The 21,458-nt window shown below is 42.5% G+C and overlaps 1 protein-coding gene across 1 annotated transcript in view; it reads left to right on the top strand.

The window, feature by feature from the left end:
* SLC30A8 (solute carrier family 30 member 8) overlaps window positions 1-6,973 on the top strand; it is a 36,211-nt gene extending 29,238 nt beyond the window's left edge. Inside the window, exons 7-8 of the mRNA XM_084621724.1 lie at window positions 6,021-6,155; window positions 6,551-6,973. Coding sequence (XP_084477850.1) covers window positions 6,021-6,155; window positions 6,551-6,696 — 281 coding nt within the window. The 3' untranslated portion in view covers window positions 6,697-6,973. The remainder of the gene's footprint in view (window positions 1-6,020; window positions 6,156-6,550) is intronic.
* The last annotated feature ends 14,485 nt before the right edge of the window (window positions 6,974-21,458 follow it).

Raw genomic sequence — 21,458 nt, 5'->3', positions numbered from 1 at the left:
TTGTGTGCAGAAATTAGGAATTCACATGTTCAAAATGCCCATTTACACATTAACTGTCCATCTGCGTGCTCAAACAGCCAATCAGTACATGCATTCATGGCAACTGTGCACACAGATTAGAAGTGCAAGTGGACATCTGACTTTTTGAAAGAAAACAAACAAACCAGACCCTTCGTGTATTAGACGTTGTACAAGAAAATCTGAATTGAACTCAAAGTATTTTAAAATAAACACTTAGAGCACTTCAAATGGATACTAGATGGTATATTTTACTCCAGCAAAGGAAAAAGCATGTCTGTGAAAATACCTAGAAAATAATTGCCAAATTCTGCTCTTCATGTGACCCTCTTCAATTTCAATTTCTCAGATATTTACATACAATTCTGCAGTGGGAGTTATGTGAACATACTGGAGAACATAATTTGGTCTCTAGATTTCAGGACTAGAATATTTTGATGCTAGTATAATTCTCTTAGGGTATCAGATGTGGGCTACCATCGACAGCTGCAGTCAGAAACACAGAAATGCTTTAACACGTCGTCTGATCTTGCATACCCCCCCAGTGTGCTTCTAGTTCTTTTGAGATCCAAAATCCCTTGCGCTCTGCCTCCTTAAAGGATATGAGCATAGCCCTTTCTTAACACAGCAGCATAATACCCGCAGCAAGCTAAACAACAAACAATAGTTTGTCCAAACATAGCAGTGCAGTGATGTCATTTTCAGTATTTTCATAATTCTAAGCATACGCTAATCATAATTCTAATTAGAACTATTTTAGATGATATAATGACAGAGTTATGTATATTCCAGTGTTCCATTGAATCTTCTCCAAGAATCTGTATGTTGCTGTTTTGTTAGTGAAACCATGATGAATTCCTACAACTCTTTGTTTTTCACATGTATACCATTGCTTCCCATAACCCCTATGGCATTTGTGAATTCTTTGTTTTGTGCATTGTATATTTCCATTATGAATCATGACCACAACCAAGTTTGTGCCAAAAATAAATATAAATAAAAACTGTGTCGCAGGTTAGCCATTTTATCAAGCAACGAAGGTATAAAACATTGCTATGGTTTTGGTTACATTGATCTGAAAGAGCAAATCCAAGCATCTTTCAAAGTCAGGTTAGAGTTCAAGGTAAAATGGACAGTTCTAAGCACCTTTTCATTAACGTAGTGAGACTGCCTAGATGTGGGCCTGATGTTTGATTTGCCAAGGCTGAAAGTCACAGTAGCAGTCACAGATACAAGTTTTTGCTTTCTTGGGGCTAACCGATATGAGGCAGCTATTGCCTCTACTACAGAAGACATAGGCCTTAAAGGGATGAGGAACTGTTGTTATATAGCTTTTTGGATTGCTATGGTTTAACCAACCTGACTCTCTGCATAGCTTATTGCAGCATATGTCTTTATTATCTCTTCCTTTTTGTGTACGTCTTTGTTTCAGTAAAGAAATGTATCAGTATAGTCATAGTATAAAGCTTTCCTAGAGGTTGCCTCTGTGTTCACCTGTCATGGGGTAGAAATCCAGAGTGGGAGTCACAAAAATGTAGGCATGGCAATTGCAAAGCCTAAATTTTAGGCTCCTAGAAAATCAGTGGGTTTCACAAAGCCTGAGTTCAGAGCCTAGACTCCCTATACAATGAATGGAAGGAGATAGGTGCCTAAAAATGGAATTCACAGAAGCCACCACACTAGGCAGCTCCTTGCCTAAACTAGCCAATGGGCTATGCCAAAGCAAGGATGTCTTAATCCTTACCCTCTCAGTGAATTTGGTGCCTAAATCCAGGCTGGAGGAAGGTGCCTCCCTCTGTTTGGGATACTTAGCTGCAAACCTTCCCTTGGGGTTAGGTACCCATGCCATTTTTTGCAAGAGATGAGGTGGGTGGGGAAAGAGGAGGACCTCCCTCACACCTGTTAGCCCAGGGGTTAGGGTGAATAAATAATGAAAGAATCACTGGGCCAGTGAGAGTGTTCAAGAAACTGACTCTGTAGCCTGGTGGTTAGGACACTTGCATGGAAGACCCAGTATTCAGTCCCCCTGCCCCAATGGCTTTTTAAAATTATCAACCCACAGTGGAACAGCTCCTACAGGAGAGGGTGAGGGAGCCCCACATCAGAATATCCCACAGCCCAGCAGTTAGTGGAAAGGAAACCACCGAGAGGTGGCAAAGCCCTGTTTAAATCCTGTCTCCCTCTCAGGCAAAGGGAGGGACTTGAATCAAGGGTCTCCCACATCCCAGGTAAGTACCCCAACCACTGTATTAAAAAGTTATATTATGAAGGGGGAGCTTCTCCTCCATTTTGTGTAAGCTCACCTAGAGAGGCCTGATCTGGCAGGCGAGCTCTGAGCGCACACATCAGATTGGGCCTCCCAGGTGAATAAGGTAGAGCAATACCTATCTTTCTCTGGTTTCTGCAACGCTCTAAGGCTTAGGCATCCGAACACCGAGAGTGAGGCTGAAGCGCACATGCACACAGGCAGAAACATAGGCGCCTAAGGAAGTGATACTGTGAAAACATAGGTGCCAGCTGACTTTAGGTGCCTACAGGGTTCAGCAGCAACTGAGTGGGGCCAGATTTGGGGATTTAGGTGCTTAAAGTGTCAAATGTGTCTAGCCAGAATACCGCACCTAGCAGGTCATGTCTCTTACATTAGGTAATGAAAGTGGAGGATGCATGGTTTGTTGGTTATCCCAAAGGCCTGGGAGTTAGAACTTTGGGTTTCATTTCTAGCTCTGCTGCCTTCTCAGTATGTGACATTAGGCAAGTCTTAACCTCCGTTTAACCCATTCCATCCCATGTATTTCTGCTAAGAACTTTGGGCTAAATTCTTTGGAGGTTAATTCCACTCAAATCAGTGGGCTGAAGGGGAGTCAGGAGCCTGGAAGCCCTGGGATTGTCACCTGAGCTGATGCTCCCAGGGCTTCTGGTTCCCCATCAACCTGCCAGGCAGGCTGCTGAGGAACTGGGTTGGTCAGCTGGCAGATAGGGTTCCATCAGACCACTGCCTGCATTCCATTTGACCTTCATTCAAATTGAACAGTCTCTGTGAAACGTTACTATTCCAAGGAATCTGCATTCTCCCCGCAGGAAACGATTCCTTCAGAGAGTTTGTGATCAGCTCTGATGAAGACCTTTCCTTTCAGCACCATACTGTGCTGAGTCTGTGTTCCCTACAGTATAGTATTCTTGTGATAAACTGACAGAACAAAACACAAGACACTGAGGTTCTTGTGTAAGCACAAATAACTGGCATTGGAGCTATTGTAAGAAAGGCACAACTGAGTTGAATTGGCCATATTATTATACTACATGATGACATAGCTTTTATAAAGAGAATTCTTTGAGGTTGTCAACAAGCATGTGGACAAGGGTGATCTAGTTGTTATAGTGTACTTGGACTTTTAGAAAGTCTTTGCCAATGTCCCTCACCAAAGGCTCTTAAGCAAAGCAGGCAGTCCTAGGAAGAGGGAAGGTCCTGTCATGGACAAGTAACTGTTTAAAAGATAGGAAACAAAGAGTAGGAATAAATGGTCAGTTTTCTCAATGGAAAGCAGTAAAAAAAAACTACTCAAGACAGTTAAGTCCAAATCCAATAGTGAAGAGTTACAAAAGGATCTCACAAAACTGGGTGACTGGGCAACAAAATGACAGATGACATTCAGTGTTAAGTGCAAAGTAATGCACATTGGAAAAATAGTCCCAACTTTACATACAAAATGATGGGTTCTTTTCCGACAACGAAGCCTACAAATTTGCCTGAATTGTGAGCTCAACTGTAAAAAGTATGTAAATGTTCAAAAATGTTAAAATAAACTCTAATAACAAATGTTGATGCGGGAAAGGAATGAAAGGGAGACAGAATAACTGCATTAATCTAAACAAAAAGACCAAGTTGTTATGATTTAAGGACTGTGTTGAAATTAAGCTTGTTAAAAACAAGAGAGGTGCAGCTTGCAGTTAGTGAGCCAAAATTTGGTATATCAGATATTAGGCCTAATTGGTGGACAAAATAATGAGGGAATGGGCTAGTCCACCTCTCACTCCCTTTTTGAGCCCTTATAAGAAAGATTTGTGTGTGGAAAGTTGAAAAGAACAACAAAAATCAAACACTCAGAAAGAACAGATAGACTACTGGAGTGAGCGTCACCATCCTGGCTGCCACCCTCACTGTTTCCTGGGATATGGGCCTTCATCCAGTGGGGTGTCCTGACCAGAATGGAACAGAGACAGATGACATTGCCACCCCTACTGGCTCCTGCTGAATCCCAAACATCACCTGAGATGACAGTTTTTATCATCTTTGATACCATGTAAGACAGCATTTCTCAAACTGGGGTCTATGGACCCCTGGGGGTCCGTGATGGTATTCCAGGGGGTCCACAGGCCCTGCTGATCAACCCTTCCCCTTCTCTCCCAGTGCCTCCTGCACGCCAGGGAACAATTGTCCTGGCGTGCAGGAGGCGCTGGGAGGGAGGGGAGGAGTGGGGACAGAGCGCACTAAGGAGAGGAGGTGGAATCATGTCCGGCACCACTGATCAGCTCCTCCCGCTCCCTCACAGTGTCTCCTGCACACTGTGGAACTTCCCCAGCATGCAAGAGGCATGGGGAGGAGTGGGGACAGGGTGTGCTCGGGGAAGGGGGTGGAGCAGGGGCGGGAAGAGGTGGGATGAGGGTGGCGCCTCAAGAAAGGTGGGATGAGGGTGGAGCCTTGGGGAAAGGGGTGGAGTGGGGGCATGGCCTGGGGCTGAGGAGGGCGGCTTGGGGGTCCACAAAAGTTTTAAATCAAAATAGAGGTCCTCGGGTTGCTAAAGTTTGAGAAACATTGATCTAAGAGACTGTCAAACAAGGGGGCTTTTCCTTCTAGGACTTGATTTTAACAACAACAGAACAGCAGCATTGACATCTCCAGCCCATCTCAACTAACATTTTCTCTTTTTCCCAAAAGGACAGTTATTACTGTCTTTGATACCATCCAAGAGATGGTCAAACAACCAGAGTTTCTCTTTCTAAAAACTCTCTTCAGCTAAAGAGAAATAGAACAAGGGAAGTTCTTAAAATGAAAGTCTTATTTAAAGCATCTGAAAAGTAAACTTTTTTCTTTTCTGTATTTTTAATAAAAATGGATTTTTAATGGTGTCTTTGCCATGGTGCTAAGCAGGCAGAGGCTTCTGTAAACCAAGCTCCGGACTTTGTTTAACACTGTTTAATGTTGGACAGTGACTGCCTTATGCTAACACCTGGAGCCCATATATTCCATCTAAATTAATACAACAGTTCTAAATTAGCTGTTACCCCTCAAGGAAGGTCTGGGAGTCATCTTGGATAGTTCTCTGAAAACATCTGTTCAATGTGCAGTGGCAGTTTTAGCAACATTAGGAACCATTAGTAAAGGGATAGATAATAAGACAGAAAATATCATAATGCCACTATATAAATCCATGGTATGCCCACACCTTGAGTACTGTATGTAGTTTTGGTTACGCCAGCTCAAAAAAAGATAAATTATAATTGGAAAAGATACATAGAAGGGCAACCAAAATTATTAGGGGGATGGAGCAGCTTCCATATGAAGAGAGATTTATAAATGGAAAAGTAACAATCTTCTTAAAGAAACAGCTAAGGGGCGGGGGGGATATGATCGAGGTCTATACAATCATGAATGGTGTGGAGGAAGTGAATAGGAAGTGTGAATTACCCTTTGCATCACATAAGAACCAGGGGTCACTCAATGAAATTAATAGACAGCAGGTTTAAAACAAATATAAGGAAGTATTTGTTCATGCAACATACAATCAACCTGTGGAACTCATTGCTGGAGGATGTTGTGAAGCCCAAAAGTATAAGCATGTTAACTTCACAGTGAACAGAAAAATAGAGCTGTACTCTATGGCCCATGTTGTTTTTATAAGAAAACCCAAATCTAATTCAGTAAAGATTCAGAGGTCTCTCTGTGTGTCCTTTAATTGAATATAGTTCTTATTTAATCAAAAGGCATATTTCCTCCTCTACAGGAACACCCAAGGGATTTAATTATGATGCAGTGAGAGAGAGAATTCTAGCAGTCAACAAAGTGGAGTCTATCCACAACCTGCATCTCTGGTCTCTAACAATGAATCAAGTTATTCTATCTGCTCACATTGTCACAGGTCAGTAAATTTCTGTAAACAGAAAAATGATAATTCAGCTGAAGCCTAGTAAAGTCAATTTCTTCTGATTGGGATACAACTGCTTGTCTGTATCCGGTGCTTGTTAAACCAAATGTAGTATTTTTTGTTAAAAACAAATAAAAGCAACAACAACTTTCCCCCCAATATTTTTGTAGAACACTTATTAAAAAAATTGAAAATTTTTGATCAGTTACAACATAGGGTATAAGCTTGCTGAGCAAGACTGAACAGCTAGTTGCAATATAGTTATTAAGATGTAACTTGGAAAGAGAAGTAGACCATCCCAAATGTTTGCAAATAGTTTCAGTAGTCACTTAGGTTTCTTAAAAGTATTGCATTTCTGCAGTGTGATAATTTTTGTTCACTATCTACAGAAGACACAGTGGACAATCACCAGATCCTGAAAGAAGTTACTCAAGTTCTCTTTGACACTTACACCTTTCACTCAGTCACCATTCAGATTGAACTACAAGCAAATCAGAAGCCCGACTGTGTCTTCTGTCAAGATCCAAAGGATTGAAGCAGCCAGTGCATCTTGTCGACCTATTATTACACATTTAACAGGTCAAAGGGTACAGTGCGCTGGCTGCACATACTCGACTAGGCAACAAACCATAATTAATTGAACTGACAAGGTTTGTCACAGAGTGAGGTGTGCACTTTCACCATTGTTCATTGGTGCCATTTACCATGACGAGACGGAGCATTAGGGCCATTTGTCAACCGGATTAAATGAGAGTCAACGGTTACATTCAATTACAAGAACATGTATCTAAATTTTTCTCGACAAGAGACAAATGGCTGGAGTTAAAATAATATTTAAGAATATCTGTTTGTAATCACAGGTAACAAAAAAATGAATCAGCCTTCAAATTATCCACAGACTAATTACCCCTAAATGGTTGAAATCTGACTAATGTCATAGCAAAACTCAACACCACTGCTCCGGATAAAGGAGAGACAGCAAGTAAGCATGAAGAATACAGATAAAAAAAGGAGATCAGTGCATAATGGATATCCTGCATGTTGCATTCTAAGAAAAGAAACAGGTGTAGCATATTCTGTAATAGGAACCACAAGCTGACTCATTCTGTACATATTTGGTGAATTTTTCTATATGTCAGTTGGCTAACAGCAACTAAAGTATTTTTCTGTGGGATTAGGAGAGTATCCTCCATAGCTGTTGTATAGAAATAGTGAGTAATCCATCAAGGGGCAGAGTGTGAGCCACTATGCACAACTGACCTGTGGAACTCATTGCCACAAGGTATCATTGAGGTCATGAAAAAGATAGATTGGATGTTTATACAGATAAGAAGCACATCCATTGTTTCACAGATTAAGGCCAGAAGGGCCTATTATATTCACCTAATCTGACCTCCTGCATAACACATGCCATATTATTTCACTCAGTGAATTCTACAGCAAACCCATGACTCCTGACTGAGCTTCATCATGTCTTTTAGAAAGACATTGAGTCTCAACTTAAAGTTATGTTAGGGCACATAAAATATGGCTTCAGTGTTTAACCTGACTGTGGATATGCAGCATGACCTACTCGTCTCGGGTAGTTCTGCAGCACCTGTCCCCAGTTTCCATTCTCTGCTGACTCTGCAGCACATGACCAATGCTTGAGTCATTTAATAGCACCCCTTTTGGGGGCTACTTTATGAGCGTACAATAAGTTAAAATGTCTGTCTCTCTCTGGGGGGGCACAGCTTCTTCCTTGCTGAGGTCTGGCTGCTTTACAGTCTTTCACCCAGTCTCCCACCAGGCATACCTCCTTTCTTCCGAGGTCTGTCTTCAGTTGTCCCCAGCTGGGACCGTTCACGGGGTACCCAGCACTATGATTCGCTTTGCCACCAGCAAGAGGGAATCTTGCTTGTGCTTGGTTGGGTGTCAGCTCCTTACCCGCCTGTTAGCCATTCAATATTCTCCTCTGGGCAATGCCATCCCTTACTTTGCCAAGGTAATAGCTGCATCCGGTTCCAGAGTCCCTTTGAAGCATTTCCCTGTGATATCCAGCCCGTGTCACTGGCTACACACCAAATTACCAAGTCCGTTGTTCCCAAAGGAATAGCACACACCAGATTATATGATTCAGCTCAAGATCAGTGTCTTGTTTAATATCACAGCACTGAGATATTTATAGTGAAAGCAAGAGTAAGTTAATTATGGAAGACTGGAGATAGTGAGTACAGATATTGGAAACAAATGGTTACATATGTGTAAGCAGGGTCTGAATGAATGCTCCCCTGACAGCTACCTGGGAGGGGGATAGACTTTGGGTGTGTTTATGTAAATACAGTTTGCTCCTGCTCTGCTTAGATATTCAGCACATAGAGCAGTGTCAAAGTAATCAATTTTGGCTGGCGTTGGGCACAAATCACCTTAGTACTGAATGCAGAGGTAGTAAAATGCTGTTACCAAAATGTTGTAATTATTGTAGGAATACAGGGAAGCAGGACTGTGCTTAAACTGTCCCAATTGAGGGGGGGCTCATCTTTAGCTGAAAGGATCTCATTAAGCCAGGGGCTCAAATGCCAGATCCCTGTGAAAGTAAGATGGCCAGGGACAGATGTCCCTTGTAGGAGGTGTGTAGATGCTCCCTAGCAGTCTCAGACTGGGTTGATCTGTTCCTCACCACCGTTCAAAGAGTAGAGCTAAATAGGCTTCATTAGAAGCCTCTTTGTTATTTTAAATAGTCAGAGCTGAAATTGCTTGAGATGGGGCAGTGTTCCTGCCTGCCTATGAAGAGCTGAAAAAAATCACTAAGAGACTGATATGCAGAGGTCACTGCAGAGAGAAGCAGGTGGCAGCAGAAGGTGACTGATAGTTGATGAGCCAGTGTCTGGTGAGGCAGTGAGCAGAGTGAGTGACCAGAGTGGCTAGTGGAGATGTGCAGCAAGCAGACACCAGGACGGCTGGCGGAGAGGCGCAGCGAGTAAGGTGCCTCCTTACCTGCACCCAGGGTGGGAGGTGAACTCTGCAGATTCATGTTTGAACTCTGGGTCTGCACTGACAAGGACACAAACTGTGAGTGGGATGCAGAGAAGGGATGGGCACAGTAAAGGGCCTTTTGTGTTGCTGGATTAAGAACCTGAGGGGAAAAGGACACTGCCCACCCTACTTGGGGGTGGGTCTTTCACTCATGGTTTATTTTTATGAACCCTGGTTGCGGTGTTTTCCCAAATTAATGCAGAGTTACTTCCCTCCTTTTAATTAAAAGTTCCTTTTCTTCATTCCAATACTATACTTGCGAGTGGGAAAGTATTGCCTATCAGAGGCATCCCGGGATGGTGTGTAATTTACCCAGGTTACTGGGTGGGGGCTTGAGCTGGTTTTGTGTTATACTGTTGAAAAGGAACCCCTAGATATTGAACCCAGCCCTGGTTGCTGCTGGCTTCGCCTAGCAGAAGGGTTACATGTGAAACAAGTCATAACGGGCTTTCTAGACACTATACTTAACAAAGTAGTTAAAGTTCTTTAGACAGAGACTATTTCACCCTAAGGTTGGCTGAGATCCCACTTTCAAGAATCCGGACAGAGATCTGCAAATCTTGCCTCCTGTCTGGAAGAAAACTTTTGTTTTTCCACCTGTGCCTTTAAAACATATTTTCTTATATATACACATAACTCCTTGCATCACATACAGACGTACATTTTACAACAATATTAATGGCTAGCATAACACCAGCTTTCGTTTAAGTCCTCACATGATGATCTTTGGTGAACCAGAATGTACATACCAGAATCAGGAGGTACCTTTACTCCTTCAGACCCTCTTGTCAGCTGGCATTAAGATGTTCTTGGGTCACACCAGCTAAACACAAAATCTCTGCCTTTCTGGCTGTTCCCCCACTCTCTCCTCTTTAGAGTCATGCTCTTTGAAGGCTTGCCAGACTGCACAACTCAGGAGCAACCCTGGCTGCCTCCATCAGTACTCCCCTGCTGCTCCTGGCCTTTACTGTCCATCTACAGTCTCAGCTCTGTGTATATGTTTCTTCCTAATTCCCTCCTCACAGATAGGGCCAGTTAATATAATTAAATCTCTCTAACACATTCAGCTGCAGTCACTGATTACCACTGGGGTTGCTAGGTCACAGGCAAGGATGAGTTTAGATTGCCTTCAAGGGACAGACAGCCTGTGACACCAACTGCTAACTGAATGGGGATTAGAAAGACACTTTTCCTGTGGGCAGGTTAGTTCATAATTGTGTGCCAAATGGGTTTCTTGCACCTTCCTCTCACACATCTGGTAATGGCCATTGTTAGAAACTGGATATCAGATTAGATGGACCACTGCATTTATCCCATTTGGCAATCCCCATATTCCAATTACACCTACTGAGTCAGACTGTCAACCCCTCACCAAAAATGGGTTGTGTGGTTGAAAATAAATGCCCATGTGCTTCTACATAAAACAGTCCCAATGTTGCCCTTACGTATCTCAGTGCATACGTGGGCCTAACATTTGCACATTCCACAGCTCCTATCATCTCAGCTGGAAGCCTCTTTCTATGAACAGGCTTGTTATTGGAGAAGAAACTTTCTGATGTTCAGGGGTACCATGTTCAGAAGCTGACAACTAGAAAGAGCATTGCACTATTAAAATTTGATGAGGACAGAATTTGGCCCTGTATGTTTGTTTGTTTTTATGAAACATGGACTAGATTTGCAATAGGTTCAAGTCAATTTTCAATTAGATCAGCCTAAGGAGAGCAGAATGTAATGTTCTTGCCATTGCAAGATTCTTTCAGTTGTGGATAATATATAAGGAGTATGTAATTGTACAGTACAGATTGATAAATTACTCTGCCATTTCTTGCCTGGGTGTAGGGAGACATTATTCTGCTTTGCCTGAAGACCTTAGTCAGGCAAACCTCGCACTGAAATCAGTTCTGCCCTCAGATATTCAGATGCAATTTCCACCGATCTCGCTAGGAATTTCATGAGTGTCTCATTATTAGTTTGTAAGCGCTGGCAGAGTGCATTGTGCTGTTCAAGACAACAAAGCCTCTGGAAGATAAGAGATAGATAAAGCAAGACACAGTAAGAGACCAGTAGGAAAATATTAATTTGCATGTTGTGAGTTCCTATGCTAGTGTATATCAGCATATGTGATTCAACCGCTGAGAATCTGGCCCTTTGTTTTCATATATTGGATGGAGAGGATAATTAATTGGTGTGGGTTAGTGTTTGTGGGCATGGTGGAAGAAGTGTCTTTAAAAGTTATTTGAATGAGGTGAGGATGTGGGCCAGACCCATTAGGAATTGGGACCAGGGTCACTACAGAAAAGGCCTTGGCAATTGGAGCGGGAGAAAGAAACAAACAGGGTGGGAAGTTAGGATGTAGCAAGAACAAGTTCAGAGATCTAGGCCAAGATGGAGATTAGTAGGCCCATAAAAGTGAGGACAAGAAACTTAAGGACAAAGGGGAGTTAGTGGTGGGGTTTGAACAGGCAAGTGGTGTGGTCCAGCAAGGAAGATTATTTTGGTAACAATATACTGTAAGGAAGGAATGTGAGAATTAGAGAGGCTAAAGAAGAGGAGGTTACATCAACTGACCAATGGTATGACTAGGGTGTGGGCAAGTTTGTTGGCAAGCAGGACCCCAAAGATGGAAGAGATTGTCACTATGATTTGGAGGATGAAGCAGTAAGATTTGGTGACTGCCAGGATATGTGGGAAGAGGAGGAGGAAAGAGTTCAAGCTGACCCAAGATTATGAGCATTGGTGATAGGAAGAATAATCGCGGTGAAAAGAGAAGTGGAGAAAAATGGTGGTAAAGAAGATAGGAGAGGGAAAATAAGAAGCCGGGTGTCAGCCATATTCATTTTGAGCTGGCAATGCACCAGTGGTTTTCAAAAAATTTTCATTTGCAGACCCCTAAAAAATTTTGAATGGAAGTGCGGACCCCTTTGGAAATCTTAGACATAGTCTGCAGACCCCACGGGTCCACGGAGCACAGGCTGAAAACCTCTGCAATAGACTATCCAGGATAGCCTCCTAGAGAGACAGTCAGTTAGACATGCAGTAGTGGATAGTAGTAGGCAGTACAGGTGTGATGTGGAAGAGCTGAGGCCAGATTGGATTCATTTCTATCTACAGTAGAGCAGTTATTTCCAGCCAGAAGAACTGACCACACATTTGCAGCAAAAGCTAAAACAGGAAGTTGATAGCAACTCAGTTTTGTGGAATTTTCCCAACATTCACTTACAGAAGCAGATAAAAACCAGTGGAAGTTTTGATTAAGGTTTGAAGGATGAGATCCCATTTTCGCTCAGAGATAAACTAATCTGTTGCTATGAATATTGTAAGTGGCGACACAGCTGACAGTTTCACATTGTTCATGCACCAGTGTGAAACAGTAAGGTGTGGTTTATCTATGCTCTTTTTCATTTGATATTTCCAGGATACTGACTTGTTGCAGCGTTGTCTCCAGAATGTTTTCTGATTCGTTTGGGATGAAAGCCTCTGCAGAAACACTACTCCACTATAAAGAGACAGGGGGAGGGAACTCCAGGACCAATTTTTAGCTCTCTCTGCTTATAATAACTTTGCATTCCTCTGATCACCTCCAGAATGTTCTTTCACCACTTTAATTTTCTAGCATCACAGTGGCCCAATTCTTAACCTAGCTAACTTTCTGTGAAGTTCAGTTTGTAACACTGAAGTTTACATATATCATTTCACTCATCTTTCTCATTTTACAGCTCATATATTATACAGAGTCTGTTTTGGGTGTCTCTCTTTCACTTATAGTAACTTCGGGTTTGAAACTTAACCCTCTCTGCAGGGCTTGAGGTTACGGAGGCAAGGGGGGTCAAAGGAGTTTGGATTATGGCCATAAACATTAGCACATCAAAAGCTAGACTCTTCCTCATGCCCCAGTGACAAAAAGAATCAGGTACTGTATTTTGATGGAATAACATTCAAACAATGTAAAAAATATTTGTAAGGGATATAAACTGTCAGGCTTCAAGGCATAAAGCTACGTTAATGACTGAGGCCAGAAAGAAACTTCACCTATGTGCAGATTAGTCCATACTTGTCCATTATGGGAAGGGGGGGAGGTTCTTGATCTTCTTCTGAAGCATCTGGTACTGGCTATGTCTACACTGGCACAAACACACCGCTGAGCGACAAAAGTTTTAGCGCTGAAAAGCACCAGTCTAGGTAGTGCGTTATCTCCCGGCGATACAGCTACCACCTCCCGTTCGGGGTGGTTTTGGTTTGTCGCCGGGAGAGCTCTCTCTCAGTGATAAAGAGCGACTACACAGCACACCTTATAGCACTGCGGCTGCAGCGCTGTAAGGTGGGCTGTGTAGACATAGCCTTAGACATGAGCCTGGACTAGATGGAACATTAGTCTGATCCAGTGGGGCAGTTTCTATATTCCTAATCTCTGACAACAGGCCAAATCATAGGCCCTTTTCCCCAATGAAAGCAAGTGGCAGCCTAAATAGTAAGCAATGTTTATGTCTGGGATACCATTTTCACTGATGTCTTCAGGCAACATTTTGTAGTTTGGACTCTGTATATTCTCTCTCCCCTGTGCTAATTGGCTGTTTGCCTCAAGCCCCACCCACTCTCTTCCTCACATTCTCTTCACCTCAGTCTCACTCCGCCATGCTCCCCCCTTCCTTTTCCCTCTCCTCTCCCCTGTGCTGTTGACCCTTTCCCCATTTCCCTCCCTTTGTCTTTCCATCTAGCTAATTTCCTCTCAACAAACCCCCACCCATATTTTTTTTCCATCATAGGCACTACTTACATTTGGCACTACATTGTCATCATCGGCATTACCGTTTTTTCACCATATGCACTAGGGACATTTGCCAGCCACCACTCCTGCCTCTTAGCTATATCCCTTCCCCCCTGACTTCCGGGCCTGTTTAGATCGTAAGATCTTTAGGGAAGAGACCGTCTCCCCCTCTGTCTGTACAATGCTTAACACAATAGGGAGTTCAGCTGGCCCTGAGGCAATATCATAGCAATAATAATGTGACTTTAGGATGGGTGATGCACCCTTCCAGCCATCACTTATTGGCCCACCTCAAGCAAAGGCTCTACATTTAATTTGTTTGTAAATTAATTAAAACCGTAGGAGGCTAAGAGAATGCTCAGAACTGCCTACTGACGTGTTCTAGCAGGCAAGAATTGTTCAGTTTCAACTAAAGCAGCTGTTCAGTGCACTAATGCCTGCTGATGTTTTCTTTCACCGAAGAAAAATAACACCCTTTTCCCACCTCAGTAAGCAAAAAGGAATTGGAGGCACTCAGTTGCCTGACTGCCTCCTCTCCATTCTTGAGGAGTAAAAGGTTATTCAACACTACATTACTTCTCATTACCCGGAGGATCCTGTGTGTCAGTATTTAATGCTAAAAGAAAGGAGAGAGATATTAAAGGGCAGTTGACTCAGTAAATATGTGGATTCTAGCAAAATCCTGATTTTTTGTTTGAAAGTTTATTATCCACTTTGTGTCAGAAGGGCAGCATCCAGCAAGAATGTATCACAGGCAGAGAGATATTTGGAGATCAGCCGAATATCCTAGCAAGTGTGCTATTAAAGCAGTATTCTCCTGGAATGGAAATCTAACACAGGTTTTACATAGATGCCAATGAGTACTCAGAAACCAGTGTGAACTATGTTTTTATAACACAGCTATGAATGCTGTCCTAACGAAATCTGCTCCAGTGTCAATAATCTGATTGGCGCAATCAGAAAAATAGATGCAATTTGAGATGAAAAAATAAAAAGCAAAGTGATTTTGAGTAAAAAGTGCATCCTTGAGAGGGGCAGCCGGTCTCTCATTTAGTTTACACTGGTGTAAATCCAAAGTAATTCCTTGGATTTCAGTGCCATTACTGTGGATGAAGATTAGAATCTGGCCCTCCATGGCAGTCTTGCATCTCAGTTTCTCCCATTTGATTCCCTATCTTTCAGCATCCCCACAAAATCTTTCCAACAACCCAGATTCTGATCCCACATTGTCTTGCACCTTGCATAGTCACTTACACCTATGCAGAGAGAGTTGAAAGTGGATGTAAATGTCCCCAATGTGAAGGAAGAACTCTGATATGGTAGCATTTTGACACCCACTTGTTTTCTATGGTAATGCCGAGGTTTACGGCAGCCCATGTATGGAATCTTTCAAACTTGGTCCAATTCTCTTTTTCCCCCAACTGGGCTTTTAAAAATAGGGCTGGTGAAAAAATGTCTGTCAGAACTGTTTTTCATTGGGAAACTAGGTATTTGACTAAGCAAAATTTTCCATAAAAAGTGTTTGCTTTCTATGAAAAATTTTGATATTTTTGTCAAAAAATGGAATGCCCTAAACCAGAAATATTTTGAGTCTGAAATATTACTGCAGCATCTCATGGGAGTTGTTAATTGGTTGCCCCCTGCTTGCATTCTTCTCTATGGGCGGGTCTCCCCAGCTGGACTTCATCTCCTACTGCACACTTGCTGGGTTTCAGAGCCTGGGCTCCAGCCCCAGTGGGAATATTGTCAGTGCTATTTTTATCCATGCAGCCTGAGCCCCATGAAACCAAGTAAATTGACCAAGGCTCTGAGACTGGGCACCATAGGATTTTCTTTTCAGTGTAGACATAACTTTAGGGTGCTCAGATACTATGGTGATCAGAATCAGAGAAATGCCTAGAAATGAACTGAACAAGTATAATCTAGCCCAAAGGGGGTCTATTCACCTCTGAATATGCAAAAGGATCATCAAATGAAAATTACACTGGACTGTCATGCTGAAAGTGAAATGAAAGTTAACAACTCCCCATGTCCTATTAAACTACATTTACCAATTAAATACAGTATTGGAAGTCATAAAATTTGTTCCATTAAAAAGAAAAAGGTTTGGGCTTTATCTTTTTCTTTTCCTTACTGTAAGAGCTTTTAGAATTGATCCGTCACACACATTTATGGAAGATATTATTTTAGCAGAAATCAGCAGGTCACCCTTTAGTCACCTGCTGAGTTTAATCAGCAGGAGTCTGACAGAACGTCAGCACTGGCTGTGACAGATAACTCTTACTGGATCGCTTCTGATGTTGGACTAAACTTGTGAGCCAATATCATCTTTACATGTTATTATTTGTATTATGTGGCAGCTCAAGGTTTGTGCGAGATACTGTACAAGCACACTCTGAGAGACAGACCTTGTCTCACAGACTTACAATCTCCATAGACAAGGCCAACAATGCATTGGAAGGGAAACACGGTACAGAGAGGTGACTTGACTTTCCCAAAGTCCTACACCAGGTTAACGACAGAGCTGGGAATAGAAACTAGGCCAGCACCCTTCACACCAGCCCATCCTGCCTCAATATTCCTGAGATCTCTTACCAGTGTAGTTTGTATTCAAAGGGCTGTTTTACTACTGGAAGAGGGAGGGAGAAATCCCTGTTAATTGTTCATGACTGATCTTGGAGGAACTATCTGATATCTGACAAAAAACGGTCTGTCTCAAAGGTGTTGTTTGGCATTTCTTAAGGGCCTTATTTCTAGAATTTCTGAGCACCCACAGCTCCCACTGATTTACATTTAAGTAGCAAGTACTCAGCACCTGTGAAAGTCAGACACAAAGCTTTTAAACTAGATAAGGAGGAATAAGGGAAGTCACCCTTTCTCTGTGAGCAGAGCATAGACTTGTGAGGATGGGTTTTGGAAGGTGATGGGATGTGTGTCTTGCTGGATCTGAAGGAGGTCTGGTGGGATGGAAAAAGATGTTTGCTGTGAGTCCTGTATCATGGTCAACAGTTTCTTCCATGATAGCTTAGTTGATGCAAGGACTTAGGGAGGGCCTGTGTCGTGAAACTAGGCAGCACAGTTAGTCTGGGAGATGCAGGTAGCCAGAAGGGAATACAGGGTCTGTGTGTGGCCTACATAAAGAATCCTATTTATAGTCCTACCACCAAGTCCCTTCTCTCATCTGCCAATGAAAGACCTGACCCTGTAAATGCTCCATGCATGGAATGGAGAGAAAGTTCTGCATGGATGGTGCACCTTCCCAATCTGATTGCAAATAAGGAAAATGGAGCTATATTGACAATACACCAATCTACAACATGGGACAGGAAACCAAACTCAAGGGGAATAGAGAGATCCCTTAGGCTGGAAAAAAGATTCTGTTCTGCCATGTGGGATTTTTCAGGTATCTCCTAAATCCTCCTATGTATCTTAAACTCTAACATAGTGGTGTGTTATACAGCATTTGTCTATAGCATATTGTTTTATTTCATGGTTTGCCTTCTAATTCTGTAAATTTGCCAGTAAAAATCTCCTTTAATTGAACTTCTGAATTGGATTCTGAATTATTTTACTTGGGGACAGCTGCTGGCAGGCACCTCAGAGTGAAGCTGCACAACTGGTCTCAAGGGACAACAGAGCAAAGTGTAAGCTCAGCTTCCACACTGTATCAAGGACATATTACAAGCTCTCTTCCCAACCATTCCTTGTGTAACCCACACATACAGTGTGGCTCTCTGTTTCCTTCTAGTGCCTACACCAGCTAGAGGTTTGAATCTGCTACTGGCTTTGAGTTAAGAGATGGCTCTTTTAGCTTAGGCAAGAGAGGTTCCTGCTTTGAGATCCAAATGTCTTGTGTTCGATTGCTGATGACCCACTCAGGAATGTCACAATTCACTGACATGAGGCTGCGGTCTAGGGAGAACTGTACAATCTGAAAGTTTCAAGAAGCAGTGATGCTGGCTGCTCTCATTTTCTCCTATGGTATCAGACTTCACCCTGAAAGAAGAGATAGGGAACACGAGGAAGTTTCTTTGATTTTTCTCAGTTTATGTAACAAAACATTACTGAAAGAATATAATCAACGTGGAGTAGTATTATATTTAGTTGAGGAACAGTTTATTGCTAGAAACAGATTAAGAGGGCTGGAAAAGCCAATGCAGTCTTAAATTTGAAGTGGGAAAAGTTGATGAAAGGTAAAGATTAGGAAGATCTGTTAGGAATCCATGAAGGAGTAGAGGACAAGGAAATGGTGTGTACAGCAGCTACAATAATTTTACTGCATCACCTCCTCCATTTCAGGCTGCCTATGTGCAGTTAGGAGTGATGACTGGGCATATGTTTGGTCTTGGCTATAGTACTGAATAGTTTGACTCCATCAGAATTATTTTAAAGGTGACTTGCAAAAAGGGAAGAAACTGTGCTTGTTCCCTTTTTCTTAATGATGTATAAAGGTGGATGAAATGTTGCGGGAGGTGGGGCTTTCTGCTTTTTATTTTAACATTAGATATTTAAATCTTGTCTACCTCTATTTTTTTTTCCGGAAGAATTCATACATTCATAGTTTCCAAGGCCAGTAGGGACCATTGTGATCATCTAGTCCAGGAATCGGCAACCTTTGGCACGCAGCCCGTCAGGGAAACCCGCTGGCAGGCTGGGGCGGTTTGTTTACCTGCAGCGTCCACAGGTTCGGCCTATCGCAGCTCCCACTGGCCCTGGTTCACTGTTCCAATGGGAGCTGCTGGAAGCAGTGGCCAACACATCCTTCCTGCGGCCCCCATTGACCTGGAACGGCAAACTGTGGCCAGTGGGAGCTGTGACTGGCTGAACCTGCGGACGCTGCAGGTAAACAAACTGTCCCGGCCCACCAGAGGATTTCCCTGACGGGCCGCGTGCCAAAGGTTGCGGATCCCTGATCTAGTCTGACCTCCTGTATAACACAGGCCTTAGAAATTCCCCAAAATAATTCCTAGAGAATAACTTTTGAAAAAAATTTCCAGTCTTGATTTAAAATTTGCTCTCTCTGTTAAAAATGTACATCTTATTTCCACTCTGAATTAATCTAGCTTCTACATCCAGCCAATAGATTGTGTTATACCTTTCTTTGCCAGGCTGAAGAGACCATTCTTTAATATTTATTCCTCAGGCAGGTATTTCTAGATTGTGATCAAGTCACCCCTTAACTTTGTCTTTTAAGCTAAATATTGAGCTTCTGGAGTCTATCACTATAAGGCATGTTTTCTAATCCTTTAATCATTCTTGTGGCTCTTCTCTGAACCCTTGCCAATTTATCAATATCCCTCTTGAATTGTGGGCACCAGAACTGGACACAATATTCCAGCAATGGTCACACCTGTGACAAATACAAAGGTAAAATAACCTCTCTGCTGCTACTCAAGAATCCTCTTTTTATGCATCCAAGGATTGCAATAGTCTTCTTAGCCACAGAGTCACGTTGGGGAATTCAGGTTGAGCTGATTATCCACCACAACCACCAAATCTGCAGCATACAGGATAGAGTCTTCCATTGTGTAAGTATGGCCTTCAGTCTTTGTTCTTAGATGTACACATTTACATTTTGCCCTATTAAAATCTAAGTTCCCTCTAAGCTGCGTGGCCTCGCAGCAGCCTATTAAGCACCATAATGCTCAGGGCCGCAGTGGGAAGAGATTCCTTTCCCGCAGCCTTAGACCCAACCCAGTCCAGCCATGGACCTGCTGTAGCCAGGGGAGACACGCCCCTCCCTTGGCCCCAGCCCAGCCTGGCCCAGACCCGCCACGGCTGGGGGAGACCCGCTCCTCCCCCGGCACAAACCCAGCTTGGCCCGGACCTGCTGTGGCCATGGGAGAGACGCCTCTCCCATGGCCTCAACCCAATCCCAGCCTGTACCTGCTGCAAAAGGGAGAGGTGCCCCTCTGTCTCAGCCAGGATGCTGCTGTGGGGAGAGAGAGCTGGGAGGAGTTCTCTCTTCCCGCCGCAGCCCTGGGGTAGCCTGCACCCCAAATCCCTCATTCCCAGCCCCACCCCAGAGCCTGCACCCCCAGCCAGAGCCCTCATCTCCTCACACCCCAAGCACCTGCCCCAGCCCTGAGCCCTCTCCCATACTCCAAGCCCCTCAGCCCCACTCCTGCCATAAGAATTTTGTTATGTGCACCAAAATGGAGGTGATGTGTCACACATCACCTCCATATTGGTGCACATAACAAAATTCATGCTGCACATGGGTGGGAAAAATTAAATTAAACTGATTAAAATTCATATTTGCTTGTGCGCAGCTGACCAAGAGATCAAGATCATTCTGTATCAGTGACCCATCCTCATTATTTACCAATCCCCAAATTTTTCTGTCATCTGCAAACTTTATCAGTGATTTCTTCCAGGTCATTAATAAAAATTTTAAATAACATAGGGCCAAGAATCACTCCTTGTGGGACCCTACTAGAAACACACCCATTCAATGGTGATTCCCCATTTAAAATTACAATTTTGAGACCTAACAGTTAGCCAGCTTTTAATCCATTTAATGTGTGCCATGTTAATTTTATAACATTCTAATTTTTTAATCAGAATGTCATACAGTACCTAGTCAAATGTCTTACAGAAGTCTAACTATATTACCTTTATCAACCAACCCTGTAATCTAACAAAAAAATATCAGGTTAGTGCAGGATCTGTTTTCCATAAACCCATGTAAACTGTCATTAAATATGTTACCCTCTTTTAATTCTTTTTTAATTGAGTCCCATGTCAGCAGCTCCATTATCTTGCCCAGGATTGATGTCAGGCTGAAAAGCCTATAATCACTCAGGTCATCCCAGATACTCTTGTTAAATACTGGCAAAACATTAGCTTTCTTCCAGTCTTTATTTTCAAGACTTATTGCAAATAAATATTGATGAACCAGGAATCTATGGGCCACTGGAGGATGAGCAGGACTGTGACATCACAGATACTAGTGAAAAGACAATAGATCAACTGAGTGGGAAAATTATTTTTATTCAGGCTCTTTAAAATTGTGTTTTTGTTTTATTACCACTTATTGAACTTGAACACCTAGTACACAGTTGGGAGAAAGATCTTCTAATGAAAAGATACAATAACTCTACTCCTTCCTGGGGCTTCCAAGAGACCTAAATCAGAAGACAAGACTTGATATTCCTGGTATTTCTTACACAAAACAAGAAATGCGTTCTGCCACATACCTGGATGTTAAGAATAATGTCCTACAGGATATTAGAAAATCATTCTGTTTTATTATAAAATTCTTGTATGTCTCATATTCTTACTAAATTTTAAAAATGAAAAATTAACTAAATTAGTGATTTTCCCCCCAATTTTTATTTAAATATTGACATTTTAAATTTTCATTGAAATTTCAACAGTTTATGAACTTTGCCCAGTTCTAGTTGTTACAGCTAGAGCTGAAAAATCAGAAGTGCTATGAATATCCTCCCTAGGAGACTATCCAATGATAAGAAAAAATTATAAGAAAGCTTGTTGTTCTAATTTTGGCCTGGTCA

The sequence above is a fragment of the Lepidochelys olivacea genome (assembly GCF_965140295.1).
Source record: "Lepidochelys olivacea isolate rLepOli2 genome assembly, chromosome: 2".
In the NCBI taxonomy this organism is placed as follows: domain Eukaryota; kingdom Metazoa; phylum Chordata; order Testudines; family Cheloniidae; genus Lepidochelys; species Lepidochelys olivacea.
This window is presented reverse-complemented; position numbering and strand designations above follow the sequence as displayed.